Genomic DNA, 23412 nt, shown 5'->3' on the forward strand with positions numbered 1-23412 from the left:
CAAAACCGCCCGCCACCATCCACCGAGCTCCAAAATCTCTCTCTCTCTCTCAAAACTGAGTGAGCTGCATGGGCCTGAAGTGGGAGTGAGCGAGTTCATGAGTCGATTGAATAAAACGCAAGTGTCCTCTCTTTTACAATTCTATATATGAAGCAAATCGACACTAGGTTTAAGTTAACCGCCAGTTTGCCGACAAGATGTGTGGACGAATATGCTATTACCTCAGATATTGTATCTGAAATGATTTATATCCGGTGTTTGCTATACAGATATAGACTACAATTTTAATATTTTTTGAATATTACATCTGTTTGCGAACAGATAATAAATATAATGAGAGAGGAGAGGAGGTGGTATTATATCTGCCATCTTATTAATTACAAAAATACCGCTGTTCTCTTTTAATTCTATATCGACCCCAAACAAACCTAGTATATACATATCAGCTCTGTTGTAAATTACTCAAATAAATTATCTATATCGTATCTCCTTTGATGATTTCTGAAATTGAATCTCAATTTTAGGGTTAAGATCTTCCATGTAATCATGATTCGTTAAAACCCCATTCGTTTTGAATTTTGGATTTGAATTTTGTAGGTAATGAGTGTAGAGAGAAATAGAGTAATGATTAAAAATAAGAGTAATAATTAGAGAGAGATAGAGAGAAAAATGAAAGTAACGATTGGAGAAAAATAAGATAATGATTAGAATCCAAAATCCAAAACCCTTAAACTAACGGGGTCTAAGAGATTTCTGAAATAGCCAGGAATGATTGGGAAATATCCTATGTGATGGTTAATCCAAGAAGCATACGAGAATCAATAATGCTAGGGACAACAGGCCACGCACCATACCAATCACACCCACCTACGTGGCATTGTATGGTTGGTAAATACAAAATAGTAGTTTCAAAGTGGTTGATCTCCCTTTACCAATCATGCAGCGCCACGTAGGCAGGTTTGTGGTTTGAGCTGTGGCCCATTGTTGTGTCCCTAACATTATTGTAAAATAATTTAGCAGTGTAGTGAAATAACTGCATTTTAGATGTTAAGGAAAGACATAATTACCAACCAAATGACAGGCTAATTAGGCCATCTCTAGCTAGCCTTTACCCAGAGTGTAAGTATAAATTCCAGTGAACGTTTCACAATGGCATAGTTGTAAATAAAAGTTGATTTTTCAAGACTTGGTTAAAAGGAAAATGTTATGATACATAAAAATTGTTCATGAAAATGTACATGAAAGAGAATTAAATCGATGACCCAGATTCACTGTTGAGTGTCTATGAAAGTGTCCATTAATCTTTCATGGACGCTTTTCATGGGTCCTATCAACCTCTAAAAACATTTGAGTAGAACTCAATCAATATTCTAGTACGAGATCCAGTCAAAGAGTGGAGAGAGTCTAGACTCTAGAAGACTTTTACTTAAGCTTTGGTTATTGAGTCAATTGAAAGGTATGGCCTGGAAGAGGCTCTCATAGGAGGTGAAACTAAATGAAATGCTTTGTTAATTACAAGGCCGGCCCTAGGCATACGCCCATCAGGCGCATGCCTAGGGCCTCCTATTTTGGGTCAAATTATTGAGCTTCAAAATAATGAGATATGTTAAATATTATGTATGTCAACAATTTTTCAAATACAAAAGTGTAGTGCGGTGATAAGATCTTGGCTCTTTAGCCTTAAGGTTGTGAGTTCTATCCACATAGAACTCATTTTTCGAGCTGATTTTTTGAAAAAAGTGCAAAAAAATCGTTCAAAATGATGGCATGCACTTTGAGTCAAACTCACAATCCAGGACACCAAAGTCACGCTCAAGCAGCATGCCACTACGCCCATAAGGCAATCATGCTTCTTACTTGAACAACTAATTTATATAAAGAAAACTTGAGAGGCTCCATTTTCATATTTCGCCTGAGGCCTCTTAAATTTCAGGGCCGGATCTGGTTAATTAGTTTGTTTAATTCACAAGTCATGGGACCTAAATATGAGAACGAAATACCAGTTTTAACATTTGGAACAAAATATGGACAACCAGAGTTACCAGATAAAGGAAAAGAGCATTTCCCCTAACATTAATGTAGATCAAAATCACTAACTTTATTTTGTGAAATTATATATACAACAGCCCCACAATAACGTGTGGTCATAAAGTGGTACGGAGTACCTACCGGACTATTGAATAATTACACCTTTAATCCGTGCATGCATGCGCTTTCCTTATTTCATGCAATTGGCTTTCATGGTTTGTGGCCTCTTCAACATGTCAATATACCTAACCTTCTTCCTAGCATCATTACCAGAAATATGGTCAAGAAAACTTTCGAAGCTCCCTTCGTTGTAGGCCAATGGGTGTTCATCATCTATCAGCTCGGGTGCCGGTCCCACTTTCTTCTCTAAAGCCAGGCTGTGGAGGCTGGCGATCGAAATCCGTGTCCTCTCCTTGTTCAAAGTTGCTCTGTGCAGAACACTCTTGTACCTTCCATTGCTAATCACTTCCATTTGATCTCCCACCTGCACTAGTAGTGCTGCTGCCCCTTCAATGACCGGAACCGGGCGCCAATTGTTGTTCTTGTCCATGATTTCGAACCCTGGTTGGCTTTGGATTAAAATCGTGAGGGACCCGTAGTCCGAGTGAGGCGGCATTCCCAGGGCTAGGTCTGGTTCGGGACAAGCCGGGTAGCAGTTCACAACCATAACTTGCGTGCCTTTTTCGAAGTCTTCGTGTAGGTAATCTGCTTTTAGCCCTAAGCTCTGAAGAACTGCTTCCATTAGTTGCTCTTGTAATGCTTGCACGGCCTTCGCATAGTTTCCCATTTTCTCCCTGGTGGAGAAAAAACACAGTTAGTGTGTAGAAAAATGATTCATTGAACTAAATTTCATAGGTTAATGTTGAAGATGTGCTGTAATGATATGTTTTCTAATTTGGTAGGGCAATTTTGGAGAGTATCTGTTTATCAACCATTAACTTTAGTATATCGTTCATTGCCATATCGTCTTCATAATTTCAAAGAAAATCATAAGCGTTCATTAGTAACATGATATATAGCGTATCGATGGAGACTAAATTTCCCCGCTCAGAATCTTTTGCTTCTAAAACTAGTTCGCATAATGGAAAACACTGAGCGTTCTTCTTCGTAAAAAAACCTACTTACTTGTAGCTTGAGGGGTTTGAAGGCCACAGATGGATCCAGGTGGAGATGGGATAACAGTAATGCTTGATGAAGTCTCTCCAAAAGTGGACTTTGTCTTCAACGTGATTCAGACTCGTGCCGTACCTTACGGGCTTATGAACATCAGTAGATGCGAAATGCATCTTCTCCTCACTAGGCAAGTTAAAGAACTCTGTTGCAGCGTCTATGGCATCGTTACCATACGTCGAGGGAATCCCATGGTTAATCACCTGTTAACATGCAAGCATGCATTTACGTAAACTTGATAGGAGTACTTTTTTTTTCCCCCCCGGATCTTAATCATCCCACACATAACGTACTTAGGGTCGTAGAACGAAAAACAGTACGTGTTGAAGACAAATATAGTAGTTCCCATCCTTGAACAGCTCAAGCTTTTTCGGAGTACGATCACTAGCTAGTAGATATAAACAAATAAGCGGTTAGTAGATTTAAGCTTTCCCCTAGATGTGTTTGAAAAGGAAACGTAATGGGCTGCTTGTTTGATATATACCAACCCAATCAGAATTTGACGAAGAGAAGAAAATACTGGGGAAAAAGAAGTTCGATTGGTCTATCCGGGGATATAACTGAAAAAAACAGAACTTTGGCACGAGCATCATGGTAACTCTGTAAAGGATACCTGGAAGAAACCAAGATCCTCGCAGGCCACACGGATTTCGTGGATGATCCTCGGCCTAAGTGAAGGGTTGTGGAGGGAGGAAATGTCTATAACGGGTAAGGGGGTGGGGGTGGGGGTGGTGGTGGTGGAGGGGTTCAAGAGGAGGCTGCGGCCTGGTCGTTCGGAGGAAGGCAGAACAAAACGGGGAGGGACTTGGGCTAACCCTGTTTGGTTTAGTGCCATTGCACTGGTAAATGAATCTGTTCCTGAACTCTTTCCCTCGTCTCCCATTCTCTCTTAATATTCCACTTGTGAATGTTACTTGGAGGGGCCTAGCTACTGGCCTTCCCCTATTTATAGCAAGAAATGTGAGATATTTCCAATGGAATTAATTTTCTTATTAATGAAACAGAGTTAACTTTGCAATTTGTAGTACAGTGCGTGCATGTACACATATTTTGTAATATTCTGAAATTTTTAATAAAATAAAATTTTCGTAATATTAGTTTTTTTTCAAATCCTTGTTTTAATTAGTTAATGACCGCTTAAAATCAAATCGAGTTTTCGAAAATTCAAAAAAAAGATATTTTCAAATCCTTGTTTTAATTACTCTAGTTAAAATCTGATTTAATTAGTTAATGACCGTTTAAAATCAAATTGAGTTTTCGAAAATTCCAAAAAAAGATATTTTCTATGATCATCAAGATTACTCTTTCATTAAGCAAGACCACGGTTAGTTTCAAGATAATTTTGTGACATTACGATTAAATTCTTAGAATTTTTCGAAACCGAAAATCGAACGATCGAACACCGCAAGGAACATTCCAGTGCATAAATGTACTGACTCCTACACGCTTCCACCCCAAACAGAAATGCTACACTTACAACATTTTTCTACAACATGGTGACGTGGCTATGGGACCCACTCATTTTTTTTTTTGGTTGGATAAAGTGAATGGATCCTCTGGCCACGTCACCATATTGTAGAAAAATGTTGTAAGTGTAACATTTCTCACCCCCAAATTATCCTCCCTCTCTCACGGTACACTCTCCCTTTCCCTCTCTGCCGTCTCTCTCTCTCTCTCTCTCTCTGCCTTTGTCATAGCCGAAGGGACAAAACTTCGCCGTTAAGTAAAACGGCCGCAACAGCTGCCCCTTCGTCTCCCCTTCCAGCTAGTTTCTCTCAGCCCTCCCATGACTGAAAGGCCAACTTGGCCATTAAGAAAGATGGCCACCGCTCGTTTCGGCGAATTGCAGCCCGGTTTGACGCCTATATATACCCGCCTTCCTCACCATCCGAAAACACCAAAGCAACACACACACACACCTCTCTTACTCCCTGCGTCCAGAACGGTGAGAAATAGGAGAAGAAAAAGCTCCGGCCATGGAGGATTAATGAGAGAAAGTTTAGAAAGAGAAAAGTGGGTTTTGCCCTTGCACCACCCCAAACTCGGAACTAACTCTCCCAACTTTCTACCCACTCCTGAAGCTTCCCAAAACCGCCACCAATTTCCTTAAACCGAGCCCGAACCGTCCTACTTCGGTCATCTTCTCCGTCCTACAGTTTTCTGCCATATTCACCATTTGATATTACATCGGGTATCAACACTCTATTTGATATTATTTACTTATAAGATTACCTTTATGATTTTTATTTTACAACTTTATGATATTATTATTCATAAAAACTACTTACTGGATATTATTTACTGACTGTGTAATATTATTTTAGTATAAAACATAATAGTTATATCAATTTAATTTATCTGATAGATTAAGTGGATAGTTAAGTGATATTTTTTTGTAAAAAGTTTAGACTATATATTTTTGTGTTAAAAAATGGTTATTTCTCAAAATACTTAGGTAAAAGTGCCAAAATTTTACTTTTTTGATTCCTCTCGTCAAGACAAATTAATAACCCGTAAAAATTTGGCACAAAACTAACAAATGAGAAAAAAATTCAAATAAGAACAACTTTTAGATTTAAGTTAAGTCCAAGGTAATGCAGGTAGTAAATCCAAAAGATCTTCCTTCTTGAATAAGAGAGACAATAGATGGAATTTTGTTTTTTAGTGCTCCCGGGACGCCATGTGGCGGTGTCACGACACCTTTTTCACTATAAATTTTCGTGAGGCCTAGGAAAAAGTGTATGCATATAACATGAATATGTGGTAAAAAAGGGTATTGGAATATCACATGACGGAGCCTCAAGACCATCGAATAAATTCTCGAGCTTCTTAATGGCTCATAATTCCGCATTAAAAGAGTTGGACTGCTGATTTGATTCATTGTGTAAATTTGAACATATAGGTTTCATTAAATTTGCAAAGAAGGGACGAAGCACATTAGTGGGTATTTGAATGTACAATTGGAGATGTAGCATGGAAGAAAATGGGTGAATTTTCAAACCATGGATAAATTCTCGAGCTTCTTTTATTTATTTATTTATTGCAATGACACAAGTTCTTCTTCTTTTAATAAAAAAAAACAAGCTAGCCTTATCTTATGGAACTTTCATAATTCAAAAATGATTACAGACTTGGGTTTTACTTAGAGCTAGCAAACACTGCCGCCTAAATATATGCGGGTGCAAGTTGGATTTTCACAACATTTGTAAAAATTTGATCAAACAATTTTACAAAAATGTTGTGAAAATCCAACTTGCACACACGATAACAAATGTGTTCGGAGCCATGCTTATGAACCATTCTTGGGAGTTCGTTTGAAGAGCCATACTTTCCACGGTGTTTACCCTTGTGTAAAAGAGGAGATGACACCTTGGCTTATTAATCCATGTTTGGATTGAAAAATGTTTTGTGTAAGGATTTGCTTGAATAAACTCGTGTACATGCACGGGGTACTTCAAATCTTTTGGGAGTAAACAATACTATTGTTTAGCGCAATAGTAAAACCTTGCATGGTTAACATATTCTGGCAATCAAAATGGAAAATTACAGTAATCGCGAAGCGAATATATGCTGTTGGGCATGCTCCAGCAACCCTTTGGAGTTTAGACCTTGTATATGACCTCCAATTGAATGTGTTCTTGTTTGAATTCCTCGATGGAATTAAGTTTAAGTGTCAAGCTTTCCCCGGCAGCACGAGAGTTTCTTGGATTGATCCAGCGATCTATTTCTAGAGTGAAATGAGGTTTTCGATTGACCTTTGATCGAGCGAAGCAGCAGTCGAGCAAGCAAATGGCAGGCTTCCTGGAGGCGGAGTGGCACCGAGGCTAACTATGGTTGTTTGCTTGAGCAACCACGAGCAACCTGTCGATTACCTGGTTTCAGCAGTGCATGCATACACCGTCACCACCCCTGCCATGGCGCTTAATATGGAGGCTTAGATGTCCTCCTAAATTGCATTTCTTTCAAAACCTGACCACAGTCTCGAAAAACCTGATTTTGATCTAGTCGTGTTCGACAAACATCTTGGACGAACATTCAATCCGATAAAAACGATTCTCAAAATTCCAGAAATCGTACGCGCACATGAGAACTAACGAGCTGGTGAAGTTTCCAACGAGATCAAAGAGTGCTCTGCTGATTTACTAGTTTGAAAGGTGCATCGAAGAGAAAATGCGGCGGAATGAAAGAGCAAAAATCCCCTCAAAAAACAAAAAAAAACAAAAAAAAGAGCACGTACGCAATCTATAAGAATATCATATCATATCATAAGAAACAAAAGAAAAAGAAACAGGATCGAGGAGATGAGCAAGCAATCAAAGGAGAAAATAACACATACAAAATTCTGTAGTTTAGCATCTTGAGGAGTTTGTTCCACTGCACATCTCAATTTTCAAGTCCGGCTTCTTTCCAATCCATAGGAAATTGGAGGATCCTCCGATTCCAATTCAATGGTCAAGATTATCCCAATATCTCTAGCCCGCTCATATGGTATTCTACGTACGGACACTCAATTACTCTCCAAATATTTTCCAATTATCACATTTCAGACACCAATTTACCAAATTCCAAACATTAGTAAAATTTCATATCGTAACTTTAATAACAAGTATAGGTTCAAAAAACTATCAGATTTACATGGTTAATCAAAGAACTCCTTTTGCATTTCTTCTAAAATATTTTTTCTGTAAAAATTATCTTACGTTCAATTACTTACTCTTACGACTTCTTTCGAATTTTCATAACTGTTTCTTAATTTCAATTTTCTTACATACAAGAACAACTACATCATTGAGTACACGTCACAGTGCGAAGCACATGTGGAAATGCACTTGTATCAGTAAAAAAAATCTCACGAGCTACATAATAAGATAATATCAGCGAAAAAAATCATGCTGAAAGAAAAAAAAATTACTGATATAATCTTAGTAAAAAAATCCTCATGAGCTATATAATTTTTTGTTCAGATGCAAGATTAAAGGGGACATAAGACGCCTTTCAAAAAAAATTAATGAATTTTTTGTAACAACTTTGAAGATTAATGAATTTTTTTCGCCATTCAAAAAAAGGGGGAGGGAAGATGCTTATTTAATTGAGAAATATTGGGAGAGCAATTGGGTGTCCGTAGAATACCATATAAGCTTTGGGGCTTGAGTTACTAGGGTAATCTTAACCATTGAATTGGAATTGAAGGATCCTTCAATTCCCTATGGATTGGAGAGGAGCCGGAGTCTCAATTTTCACCGCCCTAATTTCAAATAGGATGCTAAATTTGGTGCTTTACTTTTGTACACAAGTGCTCCATCTTAAAATGAAGTTACTAGTAACTTCATATACAAAGTCGACAGCTCCTTGGCCGGAGGTTCCTGTACCAATTGTCTTTGGTTCGGTTTCTCTCGGCTGGTCTCCCCACTCCGGTGACTATACCGGTCTGGTTTTCCCAGATCCGGTGGGTGAATAAGTTTTTTGCCTATTTAGGTTGTTTGTTCTGGTTTGATGTTGATTTCATCAGTGCTTATGGTTATGATTTGTATTGGGTGTCCCTTTGAACTCTACTACTAAAATCAGAGACGGTCCTAATGCCCTGCATTTATATATGTTCTACCTTGGCACAGTATGTGCTCAGGAGCCTCCTAGTGAATGTGTTCCGGTGTTTAGGTTTTAGAAGTTTTGATTTTTTCTTGTATTTTCTGATGAAATCGTTGTAGCCTTCGGATATTATGAAATGAATTGATTGCCTATTTTCAAAAAAAAAAATACAAAGTGGAGTACCTGCATACAAATGTGGAGTGTCAAAATCAATTCCCTTTCAAATACCCTGACTCAGTGCAGTGGGCCGAACCCGGCCTGCTTCTAATCTTCCAATGTGGGCGGACCAGACCCTAACAGGCAAGATGGCCGAACGGTAGTGGGCCGTGCCGACGGCCCACCCATTGTGTAGCCCAGGTAAGTGCCCAGAATCCATCCTTAGTTGGGTCGGTCTAGACTTCGGTGAGAAGTGAGAACAGACAAATACGCCTTTTATATGAACACTCCTGGCCACTCTCTCTCACTCTATCTCTCTCTCTCTCTCATCACAATCACACTCTTCACTGGACAGATCTCTCGGAAGCAACAATGTCGCCTCCCCTCTGCTGATCTCTCACAACAGTAGACGCAGAATGGAACACACTATGCACTCTGTCTCTCTTTAATAAATATATATACAGATATATGTATTGATTTTGGTATATATACATAGATATCTAGGGCTACCATTTTTAATATACTATATGTAGATCGTAGCTTTTTCTCAATCTGGAAGGAGAGAGAAATCGGGTGGGGCAGGGCACGCGATGGGGGGTTACTACTTGTGGTCATCATCAGCTTTCGATTCGAAGTCGGGCCAACTGATTTTGGTGGCTCTCTTGGTAATGATTGCCTCTTTCTATACGGGCACTCTCTTCGGCACCAATTCGTCTCTTTATAGTACTATCTCACTCCTTCCCTCCAACTCTTCTTCATCATCACCGCCTTCCCCTGGTAATCTTTCTCTCTCTCCCTCTCTGAGCAAGTTATGGTAGAAAGATTTACCAAACTGGGATCTATCATGGGATATTTTAATGTTAAATTGGTGAATTTTCTGGTGCTATAGAAATTTGCAAGAGAGAGCCTACTAATATTTGCTTTCATTGGTAATGGCTAGTAATTTCATTGACGACGAAGAGTACTATTGAGACCCTTGGGTCTATAGTAAGGGAAGTGTTTTGGTGGTCTTGTCTTGAGCCATTGCTCTCACTGTGCATTAAACTAGTGCATGCCTAATCAATATCTCAAGTGGGCCCTATGTCATCCAAAATGTGCCAAATTAAGGCTTGGGCCTTAGAAGCACAAGGTTTCAGGCGTTGCATAGGGTCATAACTGTTTTGAGTCTTCTGGTTACATGGATCTATGCTTTCTGTGGTTGCAGGTGTTCCAACTTTTACAAACGGAGTTGGTCTTTCGTATAGGAGAATACCTCTAACAATCCCAGACACTGGGATGGACATTTGCCCTTTGGTATTCAATGAGTATATCCCATGCCATAATGTTACTTACGTGAAAGAATTGCTTCCAAAGCTAGATCTTTCAAGGAGAGAAGAACTAGAGAGGCATTGCCCTCCCCTTGAAAGACGTTTGTTTTGCTTGGTGCCACCACCAGAAGATTACAAGATACCAATAAGATGGCCAACTAGTAGGGACTATGTTTGGCGCAGCAATGTGAATCACACGCGCCTTGCTGAGGTAAAAGGAGGACAAAATTGGGTGCATGAGAAGGATAAATTATGGTGGTTTCCTGGTGGTGGTACTCATTTCAAACATGGGGCTTCTGAGTACATCGAGAGGTACTTTTGGTTAAGTTGTTCCTATCGTTCTTTGTTGTGTATTATTGTGTGTGTGTGTACACACACACACACACTCGATATAGCCTAGGTGTTGGTTCTGTTACCACCTACAACACATTCACGCATTCAATCTGTTAGAAAATATGAAATCAGAAGTTGGTGGGCACGGAGATTCAAGTGTTGTTAAAAGTCAATTCCTAGTTGCCTGATTGTCAAGTTCGATTTAGTTCGTATAGGGAATGATCTGACGTAATGCTCTTTCCTAACAAAAAGCGAAGTAAGACCTGATTACATAAATGTAAACAAGACATGATAGTCCCCTATAGATGATATGATCATCCTTTTTCTTACAGAGAGTATACTTTTACTATGTTATTATTTTTGTGCCTCATAGGAATTCCCAAAGTATGACAAATTCAACCAATCCTACTGTTTTTGTTCATTGACGCAGAAATGATGATGTATAGCAGTACTAAAAACATTAAGCACTGCAGCCTAGAATATATTTTGTGATAGGTTCCGACCATATATAATATTCTGGGAAATGAAATTTAAGTTGTAGATTCAGTTGGGATAAGTTTGGTCTCTTTTAATCTAAAAAGTCATACATGTTAGAATTGCAGTATCAAGTCATTGAAATTTTGTTAAATTAAACCAGTTTTTTCCATTGACGCGGAGATAATGATTTATGGCAACCTTAGAAACATAAAACAGTGCTGCCAAGAAGATAATTCGTTAGGTTCCGACCCCAGAAAATATGCTGGCCAATGAATTTGAAGTTTGAATGAAAGTTGTGGATTTGTTGGGATAAGTTTGGTCTTATTTGATTTAAAAGGTCAGACAGATTGTTAGATTTGCAGTACCAAGTCATCGGAAATTTTGCATAGCTACAGTTAAGGCAATCGTACGTTACCTGGAATGCAGATCGTTTTGGTACGATGATCAGGAATGAGGACATGGTACACACTACACACTGCATACCCGAAATTGTGGTACACTGGGATAGGTTCGTATTGAACGGAATTATACACTTGTACTTTTGTGTGAAGAGAATTGTGGACATCAAACACAGCTGAAATTCCGCCGTGAACCTGTTTCCTGTCGGACGGAAAGTATTCAGAAAATTTAAAATTTTGATCCCTGCAAGCATGTACACACAACAGACTCCCCTGAGCGACGACTGGGTAGTATTCTATGTTTCCATGTTGTCCTTTTTCTTGTCGGCTTAGATTAGCTTGTAAAATGATTACTTTTGGGAGTGGTGATAAATTAAGTAATGCTTAATCCAAATGAGTGACAAAACGCTGTGAATTATTGCATGTGTAATCACAAGATAAGGGCATGAAACCTTCTACGGCCATGTCTCACATAGATTTCATAGTTGACAGTGGTTAGATGACTTCATATGATAAAGCGTTTATGGGTGATTACTTCTTATGATATTTTCTTTGTCTTATTTTCTAATATTAGTTGTCAAAAAAGAGAATTATTTCCGTCTATTTTTTTTATTGTCTGTTTGTAGGATTTTCTGTGCATCTGTGCTTCTAAAGATTCTATGATTCTACAACTTAGACTGTGTAGTTGATTAGCTGTTGGCTGGTAACCGGTTCCATATCTAAATCTGTACTTCTAAAGATTCTATGATTCTACCACTTAGACTATGTAGTTGATTAGCTGTTGGCTGGTTTCATATCTAAATTCCATTATCTGAGTTACGGTTTTCAGTGAGACAGACCCGGAAGTTGTTTCTTAATATTCTACTATTCTTTTTCGATGTTGCAGGTTAGGAAAGATGATTACTAATGAAGATGGCGATCTGCGTTCTGCTGGGGTGTTCCAAATTTTGGACGTGGGTTGTGGGGTTGCTAGCTTCTCAGCTTATCTTCTTCCATTAAATATACAAACAATGTCCTTTGCTCCCATAGATAGCCATGAAAATCAAATTCAATTTGCCTTGGAGCGAGGAATTGCTGCAATGATTTCTTCTTTAGCCACAAAGCAACTACCATATCCCAGTAGCTCTTTTGAAATGGTTCATTGTTCGAGGTGTCGTGTTGATTGGCATAAAAATGGTATATTTACTAGATCGAAAGTTTTTCTTTTGTGAGTTTCAGATGTTGGCTTTTAGAATTGTTTTTTTTGTTGATATGCTTATCAGTTTATTTAAGCTGAATTTGGCTCTTAAAATTATGTTGCTGCACCATAGCAAACTTGAATTGTAGCGACAGCCTGTAGAGTGACTAAAACATTCACTGATGGTTGTATAGTCCTTGAAACACTTCTTGAGACCAACAGTCGACCCAACAATTCGCAATACAGATTCTGTTAGAGACTTCCCTACATCAGCTCTAAGTCAACCAAAGTTTCATTGTGGGGTAGCTGTTAGAGTTGTACAGAGAAAAACAATTCAATAATGACATGGGGATTGATAAATTATTTGCAGAGGTGGGTATAAAGGAGAAAGATGACGATTATAATAGGTGAAGAATGAATCAGTGAGGTGGACCATACAGTGGTTGTTGGTTTGAGGTTTCTAGTCTTCGTGCAGATGAGAAATTATGGTGAGAATGTGCACTCTCAGGCGGATCAAAGGGGATAAGTAAGGGAACGAGAAGATCCGAGAATATGATTTTGGATTGCGTTTCTCATCTTTTGGCAACATTTTGATAGTGCTACAATAGGGACTTCTATCACCTGCTGAATTTGGAAGGTTGTCTGAAGTTGCATGTGACGTACTTTATTGATGCTCAAGCCGCTAATAATCTTCTCTTACACCCTCTGTAAATTGTAACCTGAATTTCTGGTCAAAGCATTATTAGAGTTTTACCTAGAGCTGAAAGAACGGGAGAAAGTAAGAAAAAAAGGAAAAAGAAAAAGTAAGCCCAGCATAAGAAATTTCTTTGTAGCTGCGTATGATTGGTATGTCCATCATGAGAATAGATGTAAAAGCTAATAACTATGTTGGATAGAAAATAGAGTGACCTTGAGTGGCATGTGCTATCCGGCCCACTGTTCTTTTAGTGGGTTTGAGTCATGGGAATCAGCTATCTATGGATTGATACGCTGTCTTTACCTTGTGTCGGATTGACTAGATGGGTCGACTGGGTTGATAGGGGAAGTCCTCCCCTAAGTTTGGTTTGTGGGTGGTAGTCTTACTGGATTGCATCTCCACAGAAAGGGGCCAAATGATGCTTATGTGGGAGCCTGGGTAGGACCTCCGAACTATTTTGATCATAAGGAATTTAGTAGTGAAGTTGTAAACTATAAGTCTAAAGCTGATGGGGACCAAGGAGGAAGAAGGCTTTGTATATTTGAGTGGAGAGGTTGATGGGGACCTTGCCTATTTGACTGCCGAATTGAATTTGGTCCTCTTCATTCTCGCAGATTTTCAAATTTCTTCTCCTCCATCATCTCTTACATTACCTCCTCTATCTCCTGGTTATGCACCGGAATCATAGCAGTATAACTGACATGATTCCTCTAGTGTAGCCTAGTAGTTGAAAAAAAGACGTCCTCAGGTTATTTGTCAATCTAGGACATGGCTATGTTTTTCTTCATTAGTATGCGTGAATCTATAAGACTTTTATTCATTCTTTAATACTTTGGCTCTTACTAATTTGATTTCATTATTGTACAGACGGTATTCTGCTCAAAGAAGTGAATCGCCTCCTGCGATCAAATGGGTATTTTGTCTATTCAGCTCCACCAGCGTATAGACAGGAGAAGGATTTTCCACTCATATGGGATAAGTTGACGAATTTGACTTCTGCAATGTGCTGGAAGCTCATTTCTCGGAAAGTCCAGACTGCAATATGGATTAAGCCAGAAAACCAGTCCTGTCTTCTTCATAATGCAGAGCAGAAGCTCATAAATATATGTGATTCGGTTGATGATTCTAATCTGTCGTGGAACACTCCACTTAGGGACTGTATAACTCTAAGTAAAGCACAATCTCATTCTCACAATCTCCCTCCAAGGCCACAACGCCTTTCTGAATATTCCAGAACACTCAGTAGTGTAGGTATGTCAAAAGTTCTTTCACTAAGTATAATGGAATGTTTTGCAGTTTGTTTATTTGCTCTTCATTTTTCACACTTTTAATTTCGTTATTCTATCATTCATGCATATATGTTGTAATTCTTGCTAACAAATGCATTTTTCCAGTCTTGAGTTCTCTATAACTTCTGTACAGCGGCCAATTTTTGCATGTATCAGTATTTTGAGATATATTATTAGGAATTTCAATAAGTGTTGCTTCCTGGTTAATACCATTATTTTTTATTTCGACCATGGAGATGGACTACCTAATTTATCTCTGCATCAGTTTGGGTTACATTAATACATATAATGGACATTGGTTATTTCTGAAAGAATTTAATCCAACTTTTATGCTTACCTCAGGTATCAATCAAGAAAAGTTCATTTCGGATACCCTTTATTGGCAAGATCAAGTTCGCCATTATTGGAGGTTGATGAATACCGATGAGACAGAAGTACGAAATGTCATGGACATGAATGCTTTTTGTGGAGGATTTGCAGTTGCTTTGAGTACATGGCCTGTTTGGGTAATGAATATTGTTCCTAAAAGCATGAACAATACTTTATCTGCCATTTATGACCGAGGTCTGATCGGTGCTTTTCATGACTGGTAAGTTTAACGATTATAGCTTAATTAGCTAGGACTTGCTAAAGTTTCACTAATATGCTGTAGTGACTAGTGTGGTTCTAATACTTGAACTGACGTATGTAGGTGCGAACCATTCTCAACTTATCCACGCTCATATGATTTGTTGCATGCTAACCATCTATTCTCTCACTATAAAAACCGAGAAGAAGGTTGCTTGCTTGAGGACATTATGTTGGAGATGGACCGGATAATACGACCTCAGGTAATTTTTTGGATAAAGTTCATTCTTTGTGCTCACTGCTCATAGAAATTGGGGAGTCAAAAGTTACTTTCCATCAGCATTATTGAAATTATTCAATATAATCGACAATTTTGAGTGAGTGATGCGTAGGAAAGTACTGATCTCTTCCCCTTCGAACAAGTGTAATTCATGTACACAATAGTCTATTGCTTTGTACAATGATAAAAGCTTTAGTGACAAGCTTGGGAAATGGGTTCCAGTTGACTTCAGCCACTTCCATGTAAAAATCTAAGGCTGAAGGTTAAGTATGTGATGGATTTGCTCCTTTAAGAACCCTGACACCCTGTGTTCTTGTGATGGTTGTTGGCTTCTGGGGGAGAAGATAGTGGGTATAAAGTATAAACTATAACGGGACCACAACATATTCATATGTCAACAACCCGGACCCAGATTCTAGGAACCACCTAAGCTCCAATCAGAATGGAGACACGGAGAAGTGAAAGAGAGATTTTCGAGCCTGCAAGAAAAAACGGCTTTTCAGCCGTTGCGTGCTAGCTTGTAGTTTAATGATATAGTTGGGGATTTGAGCACTTTAATTTGGTGTAAGAAAAAAAAAATGTAAAAATATTTTTTTTTGAAGTTTGAAAATGCACAGAAAATTGTAGGGGGCAATTAAATTGGGACAAAGGGAATAATAGTTATTTGGGTGTTCACAATCCCCCCCCCCCCCCCCCCCCCCCCCCACAAAAAAAAAAAAAAGTTTTGGGTGTTTATTGAGACTTTTGCTAATAGAGGATTTGAGATTACTGTAATTGTCGAACTTATGTCTCATATACACTGTCATAGTGTCACTACCTTTGTGGTTTGTGTTGGTTTCAGTAATTGATGCGGACAACTGAAATGATAAGTTCATATTTAAGGAATTTACTTGATTGATTGGTAAAGATATCTATTCTGATTTCTGACAATATTTTTGTGAAGGGGACAATCATAATTAGAGATGAAGAATCAATTATATCAAGAATACAAGCTCTTGCTCCCAAGTTTCTTTGGGATGTCGAATCACATTTGCTGGAAAATGAACAAAAGACTACAGAACCAGTATTAATTTGTAGAAAGAAGTTTTGGGCGATCCTTTAAGGAATGCTACTGTTTAAAGCTTCACAAATACAGGTTTTTTTTTTTTTTTTTAATTTCAACCCAAGCCATAGTTATCTTGTATCACGAGGTTGCCATCTGTTTCTCCTTTTCTCCTGCTCTGCCATTGGCTGTATTATAAGAATGGAAGTGGTAAGTTTCTTTAATTCATTTGTTTATGTTTCAATGGGTTTTCATGAATTTAAGTGGAAGATGAAAGATTTTAGATTCCTTCTCTGCATAGTTTTACTCAAATGGATGTCCATATATTTTGGTTCTCATTTTTTGGAACGCAGTGTAGCATGTTTTCTTTTAGATAGGAAGCGGTACTTATATTGACAACTTTTGAGATAATTGCAATGAAGGCTCTAAATATGAGCTGCAACCATTTAAACATGACACTCTTAATATTAGAAAACAATTATATTTTGGTAATGGACTTACGCACTTGTCATTCCTCTGTAGATCCAAACAAACAACCAAATGTACAAAATACAACGGAAAACAATCTAGTGTAAAGGAATCTACGTTTCTAGGGTTGATGCTTGTAAAGTTTAACATTGCATGTTTTGTTGGCCATATTTCTTCCTACCTCCAGACTTAACAAGCCAATAAGCATGCATTCACAATGATCTGAAATAACTTGCATTTATTTTCTTGAGGAACACAGAGAAATCTAACATCAATTGGGATTCTGGAATGGAAGCTCGTTTTATGGTATGCTTCCAAAATGATGAATTGAGCAACTCAATTTGTTTTTGGGTTATTTACTTTTTTAAAGCTTCCTATGGAAGGGGGAAAAAAGTGTTATTTACTTTTTTTAAGTTTCCTTTGGAAGGGGAAAAAAGGTATAAATAACTAAAATACACAGGTAGTGGAGCTTTCGCATGACAATGCCAAAAAATAGGGTTGTTTTAAGGATAAGGAAAATAGCTAACAACGCTCTTCGAATTTCTGGACGATGATATTACATGATTGATGCATAATACACTCTATTGGATGCCTTATTGTTGTTGCAGTGTTAAAAAATATTCACTCCTCTAGTGCTGTAATTATACAAGTATGCGCTCTTGTCGTATCCCTTTGTAGAACTGGTGTATTATGTTCCCATCTTGTTCCTTGTCCTAGGCAACGTCAGTAATGGATACATTCTCCATAGTTTGTTGCTCATGTTGCTTGTTTTCTGGTGGGTACATCAGAAGCGACTCGTATTGCTTCTTTCTTTCCCTTCTTTTTCTTGTGTCTGTCATATTGCTTATTTGTTAAGCTAGTTTTTGGCATCAAAATGCATTATACTCCGACAAGGGGTTGGTTCAGTGGTAGAAACTCAGACTTGGATAGCGGTTTATTGGGGCTAAACATACTTCTAACACCACCCACACAAGAGGCACCTTAGCTTCGGTTTCGACATAGATGCGGTGGGGTCCCCCACATGTGACATGGCAATACTCTATGGTGAAGATGACGGATACTATACCTGCACTTACGTTTTGTTCACCAAAAAAAAAGGCATTTTTTCTAAGCTTTTGAGCCTTATCCACCAGAAGGGTACAATCCAGTTCATATTCGTTGGATTTAAGTACAAAGTTGGGTTGATGTTGCCTAAAGGGTAAAAACCTTGTCACCTATCCATTCTTTTTACCTGGTGGGCTGGCATGGTACCTAGGTCTGGGGTCAAATTTGGACCATGTAAGTGGGCTGATATATCCAGTCATCTGTTTATATGCATATCCAATCATATTTGGAGTAGGATTACGACTGGGGTCACTTTTCTCATTAATTCTCTCTTTATAAATGTTTTTTTTTTTTGGTTGGGGGGGGGGGGGGGGGGGGGGGGGGGGGGGGGGTTAACATTCTGTGTTTGAATGGTGGAACCAACACATATAACATGATCCCATAATTTTGGGCTCTTCTTGAAAAATCATGTTGTTGGTCGAACCTAAAAGTAAAGCACATGTCTATGAATGTATGAATTTCTTTTTGCTAATTCTTTTATTGAATAAGATCTTTAGATTGGTGTGAAAAATAACGCATGGACGTACTATATTTTCTCCATAAAATAATTGACTATTCCTAATATATTAAAGTTATGAGCCATAGTATAGAGGTATGTATGTATGTATGTATGTAATTTTAGTCGAGTGATACAGTGCTTCATAACCAATTTCATACCATCCTGCTGCTGTAACTGAATTTAGGCTTTCCTCTTCTCGCTAAGCTTTCTTTCTCCATACCGTAAAGAATGTCCATTTTTACTATTCTCATCTATAAAATTATACTCCTATGTAAAGTCAATATGGATCTTATTTGATAGATATCACTTAAATTTAGTATTAGACAGTTTTTGTAATCGTTAAAAATACTGCGCATTACAGAATATGAACAATTTTCTTTGAGAGATGTAAAAAGGAAAAATGAACAATCTTTCTCGGACGGGGAGAGTATATAATTTGTTGGGCCCTATATTTGCCCATAATATGCTACATTGATGCCAGGAAGATGTGAAATGAAAAGGGGGGAAGAAGGTTGACATTGGTGGGACTGATGAACGGAAATGTGGCCTTTTCATTAAAACTAGTAACTCAAAACAAAAACAAAATGTTTTCTCAGATTGGAAATTAAAAGGAAGCTTTCGGTGTAAACTGACTGATCTGCTTCCCCTGGCTGCCGAGCAAGCAATAATTCAGTGATTTTCAATAATTCAGTGATTTTGGGACACTGTCGCATAATAATTGGAAGGGGTTCCTCCAATCCAGTTCTTTTTGTCCGATATCGTTCAATTTTGGGCCCTAGAAAGGCCCTCGTTTATTTTGTAAAGCTCATCGAATATGTCATTCACGTAAAAAAATTTAGTTTAATCGAACTTCAATATATACATGAACAAAATAGTTTTGAACCGGAAAAAAATTGAAAAAAATTGAACCAATTGGACAGGAGCCTCTTCCATAATGTCTACTGTATACTTTTTCCATCTGGATTTAATAGTCTTTTTCTTGGAGTTCGTGTCATTTTTCAATCGATTATATCTTCCAATTTATAATGTTTTACGTGATTTCGAAAACACTATATTATAGAACTAATCAAGATCTATCAAACAAGAGCCATATTCGATATGAAATTCATTATGAATTTAGAGATATAATCCATTTTTTAGCCGGTTAGAATAGAATTATGGACAATTAAATCTTGACGGATGGAGTATTTATTTATGGTAAATAGGAGTACTTGGTTTTGGATTTCTTGTGGATGTGAGATGGAGGAAGCACCTGACGACTTATCTTGGTTTGTCTCTCCTTTGATTGGTTCTTATTGGTTTGTAAATTGTTCTCTTCCCTGACAATGACCAATGTCAATTTATCAGAGATTTGAAAAATATGTATTTATACATTTTGGTGTCTATTTTTAAAATCGTACCTTTTGTTTATTTAAAACAAATGTAATACTAGTAAGATCACGAGAACCAAATGATATGTAAATTTGAATTTACCAAAATATACGGACCGGTTTGTTTATTCGGAACTCTTTGAAGGCACATAAGCCCCACACTAACAAAACCCGACGCCCCACCGCTGCCCCCTTATTCCCGAGCCGGTAGCCGCCCACCTCCCCACTCCTCTATCTCTACTTTTTTGTGGATATGGGTTGAATCTCTAGCTCCCACCACATGAGATGAGATCTCCTCCATTCGATCCTTTTAATTTTTCGAACGATCACCATCAATCTGTGATGGATTGGATCTCACAATGTGGGTTCCGATTTCTTCAGCAACGGTATATATGGATGGTTTCAAACTCATACCGGATTTTTGGCAACACACACTTTCATGACTGAGGATGATTTCCAATACCGGAGCTTCTTTTTCAACGACTTTTAGTTTTATTTTTTTGCTATGTCTCTGTTTAGATCTAGGTCTTGTTTTTTTTTTTTTTTTCTTTTTGTGTCATCGTAATTTAATTTGGTTTTATCTATTCAAGTTCTGATACTCTTCCACCAAACAAGTCAAGCGGTGAGAAACTGAATATTTTTTGTGTGAGAGAGAGAGAGAGAGAGAGAGAGAGAGGAGTAGCACTAAAAATTGAAGTATTGACAAGACAATACAACCCCATGCTTGTCGGGCCGAGCCCCCACACACTTGTCATTATTGGGTTAGTGAAGGCAGGTACTGGTGGTGTGTGTGTGGTGTTGCTGTCATCTCCTGCATTTCCTCCTCTACCCTCCTCTCAATTCTTCCCCACAAATAGTTTTGACTCTCTCATGATTTCTCTCTCCCTCTGCCCAAGTCATTTTTGATATTCGTTTTGTCCAGACTAGTTTACGCGTAGGCAATAACGTGAATAAGAGGAATTGAAGAAACCAATAGAGGCACCAGGGAATCCTTTTTTTTTCAATCAATCATGCGTCCCATCAATCACTTCCGAGGGTTCTAATTCGTACCTGACTAGAATACATTTATCTTTTCAAACAATGACTTGGATGAATTTGGTTCAATGTGACTGGACTCAATTATATATAAACATCAATGTAATCCAATCAGGTAGTAATCAATATCCGATTTACATGAATTTGGACATGATTAATGATTCTGACTAAATCTTTAAAATAAACAATTCTGATTATATCTAAGTAATAGGTCATTCTGTTGACAGCCAATTGAGCCAACTGGAGATGGTGTTGTGTAGGGCTCAACACCGTGTTGGGAACATTCGGACCGCTGACAATCAATGGTTCGGATTGCCGATTAGTTGGACTGTTGGAGATTACGCACGCCATCGTACAATTCAGACTGTTGATTGCCGAAATCAATGATCCAAATGCGTACAACACCCGTACAGCACCTCCCTGTCAATAGGTAAAGAAAGCGACAAAGAAACACACTCCACTATACTTTTTACACTCTTCAGTACAATTTCACATACTTTCATACGTTTTCACTCATTTCGATACGCTTTTTAAACATTAACACAACCCATAACAAACATACGAAGAGCCGTATTGGACGGTGCAGTCTCCAACAGAGAACTGCCAAGCAAGAAGCCATCTCTCCTATGGCTAATTGCATTCATTGTACTGGTCTAAACAAAGACTGCACTGCAGTTTACTACTGCACGATTTGTTTGGTTGTGTTTTTGGAACAAGGCAGTAGAGAGATCTGAGAAAGGACTTGATGGGTCAATCAGCCAAAAAAAAAACAAACAAACACAGGCAAAAGGAATGAGAGGAGACTGAAAGAAGAGACGTTATGGGAGAGATCAGGGGGTTTCCTCTACTTTTTAATTTTCTTCAATCAATGAGATTAGACAGTGGTCATTTTGGTCATAAATGGAACTCTCAGTGCCCTCCCCCTCTCCACACATCAACAATGCTACAATCACACACAAACACTTACACACATACTTACAAAAGGGATAGGCCCCACACATACTGAATTACGTACTGTACCAGCTGGTACTGACTAAATCTGGAACCCTACACTTCAAACTTTGTTCCGATTAGTAGTGGCAAAACTTGTCAATACTGAATAGTACCAAACTAATTTTATATTTATTTTTCTCTTTTAATTAGTATCAGTCACTACGGTCAGTTCTAGTCAATACCAAATTACTTTTAAATTTATTACTCCCTCCTTCCCTTTTTAAATATCCATTACGAAATTGCTTGTCATTTTCAATTGCTCATATCTCTTAATGTATATTGCTAAAAATATATAATATGAATTTTATTTGATAGATCTCAATTATTTCTATAAGACAATAATTTTAAAAATATAAAACATAATATACATCGAAAGACATTATTGTGTTTAGATGAATTTTTGAGAATTTTTAAGTTTAATTTTTTGAGTAATGAGTGCAGAAAGAAATAAGATAATGATTGGAGATATGGGTAATGAGTGGATATAGATAGAGAGAAATGAGAATAATGATTATAGAGTGGGGAGAGAAATTAGAGTAATGATTGAAAGTATGAGTAATGAGTATTTTTTTAGTTGAAATTTTTTTGGGAATTGATTTTGCCACTTTCCTTTTTGTTAATGTCACTCAACTTCTTTTATAAAACAAATCATCTATTAAAGACACAAAGAGAATGACATTAACAAAAAAGGGAGTGACAAACGTTGTGTTTGGTTGTGAGTTTAGTTTAGTTTAATTTTGGTAGTAAGTGGAGAGAAAAATAGAGTAATGATTGGAGAGAGATAAAGAGATGAGAAAATAATAATTGAAAAAACATGGTAATGATTGGAGAAAAAAATAGGGTAATGATTGAAAACAAAACTAAAACTAAAACTAAACCGTTAACCAAACAAAGCCACACTTCCCATAATTTTTTCAAGTTTCCATCCAAACAAAGTAATAAATTATTGAAAGTAATAAATTATTGAAAATGATACGCAAAACTGTAATGAAAACTTAAATAGTGATAGAGGAAGTATTCTTTTTTAATAAATGTATATGTCATACCAAAATTCTATGATGTGAGAAAACAAAACTAATAGACATAAATTTGAAATAATACCTGATACTCCCTCCGTCCCGATTTGTTTGTCCTCTTTTTGATTTTTTGAGAGCATTTGACCTCTCAAAGAATTAGCTATAATTTTCAATTCGTAATGTTTTTAATATGCAATATAGATCTTGTTTGATAAATCTCAATTAGTTTTATTATACAAAATTTTCAAAATCATAAAAAACATTATAAATTGTAAGATATAAGTATATTTTTGAAAAACAAGTATTTCGACAATTGGACAAACAAATTGGGACGGAGGGAGTATTTCACTGGTATCGGTATGTACAATACCAATAGAAAAATAGTCATTTAGCTGTGTTTGGTTTGGTATTTGAAATTTT

General features: G+C 37.5%; 2 protein-coding genes across 3 annotated transcripts; one reads left to right on the top strand and one right to left on the bottom strand.

Annotated features, from left to right (window-relative positions):
• Window positions 1-2218: 2218 nt before the first annotated feature.
• Window positions 2219-4081, bottom strand: LOC131321058 (flavanone 3-dioxygenase 3-like). The gene is made up of 3 exons (XM_058352075.1): window positions 3812-4081; window positions 3154-3401; window positions 2219-2822 (listed from the first exon to the last, which is right to left on the bottom strand). Exons 1-3 carry the CDS (start codon window positions 4079-4081, stop codon window positions 2219-2221), a joined length of 1122 nt encoding a protein of 373 aa, XP_058208058.1.
• Window positions 4082-9237: 5156 nt separating this feature from the next.
• LOC131318617 (probable methyltransferase PMT7) lies at window positions 9238-16751 on the top strand. 2 transcript variants are annotated; one of them, XM_058348522.1, is made up of 8 exons: window positions 9249-9418; window positions 9492-9717; window positions 10145-10559; window positions 12342-12631; window positions 14197-14580; window positions 14961-15207; window positions 15310-15448; window positions 16409-16751. In XM_058348522.1, exons 2-8 carry the CDS (start codon window positions 9531-9533, stop codon window positions 16565-16567), a joined length of 1821 nt encoding a protein of 606 aa, XP_058204505.1. In that variant the 5' UTR covers window positions 9249-9418; window positions 9492-9530; the 3' UTR covers window positions 16568-16751. The 2 variants fall into 2 exon arrangements, with proteins under 2 accessions (XP_058204503.1, XP_058204505.1); XM_058348520.1 differs by having other exon boundaries at window positions 9238-9717.
• The last annotated feature ends 6661 nt before the right edge of the window (window positions 16752-23412 follow it).

Source organism: Rhododendron vialii, chromosome 3a (genome assembly GCF_030253575.1).
Source record: "Rhododendron vialii isolate Sample 1 chromosome 3a, ASM3025357v1".
Classification (NCBI taxonomy): domain Eukaryota; kingdom Viridiplantae; phylum Streptophyta; class Magnoliopsida; order Ericales; family Ericaceae; genus Rhododendron; species Rhododendron vialii.

What these genes read in the sequence shown, in the direction of transcription:
- LOC131321058 (XM_058352075.1), bottom strand. Translation starts at nt 4,081, where the DNA reads ATGGGAGACGAGGGAAAGAGTTCAGGAACAGATTCATTTACCAGTGCA. An exon ending in AGGATCTTGGTTTCTTCCAG is followed by an intron (nt 3,402 to 3,811) that starts GTATCCTTTACA and finishes GCATGTTAACAG; the next exon opens with GTGATTAACCATGGGATTCC. An exon ending in TCAAACCCCTCAAGCTACAA is followed by an intron (nt 2,823 to 3,153) that starts GTAAGTAGGTTT and finishes TTTCTCCACCAG; the next exon opens with GGAGAAAATGGGAAACTATG.
- LOC131318617 (XM_058348520.1), top strand. Translation starts at nt 9,531, where the DNA reads ATGGGGGGTTACTACTTGTGGTCATCATCAGCTTTCGATTCGAAGTCG. An exon ending in TGTTGATTGGCATAAAAATG is followed by an intron (nt 12,632 to 14,196) that starts GTATATTTACTA and finishes ATTATTGTACAG; the next exon opens with ACGGTATTCTGCTCAAAGAA. An exon ending in CAGAACACTCAGTAGTGTAG is followed by an intron (nt 14,581 to 14,960) that starts GTATGTCAAAAG and finishes TGCTTACCTCAG; the next exon opens with GTATCAATCAAGAAAAGTTC.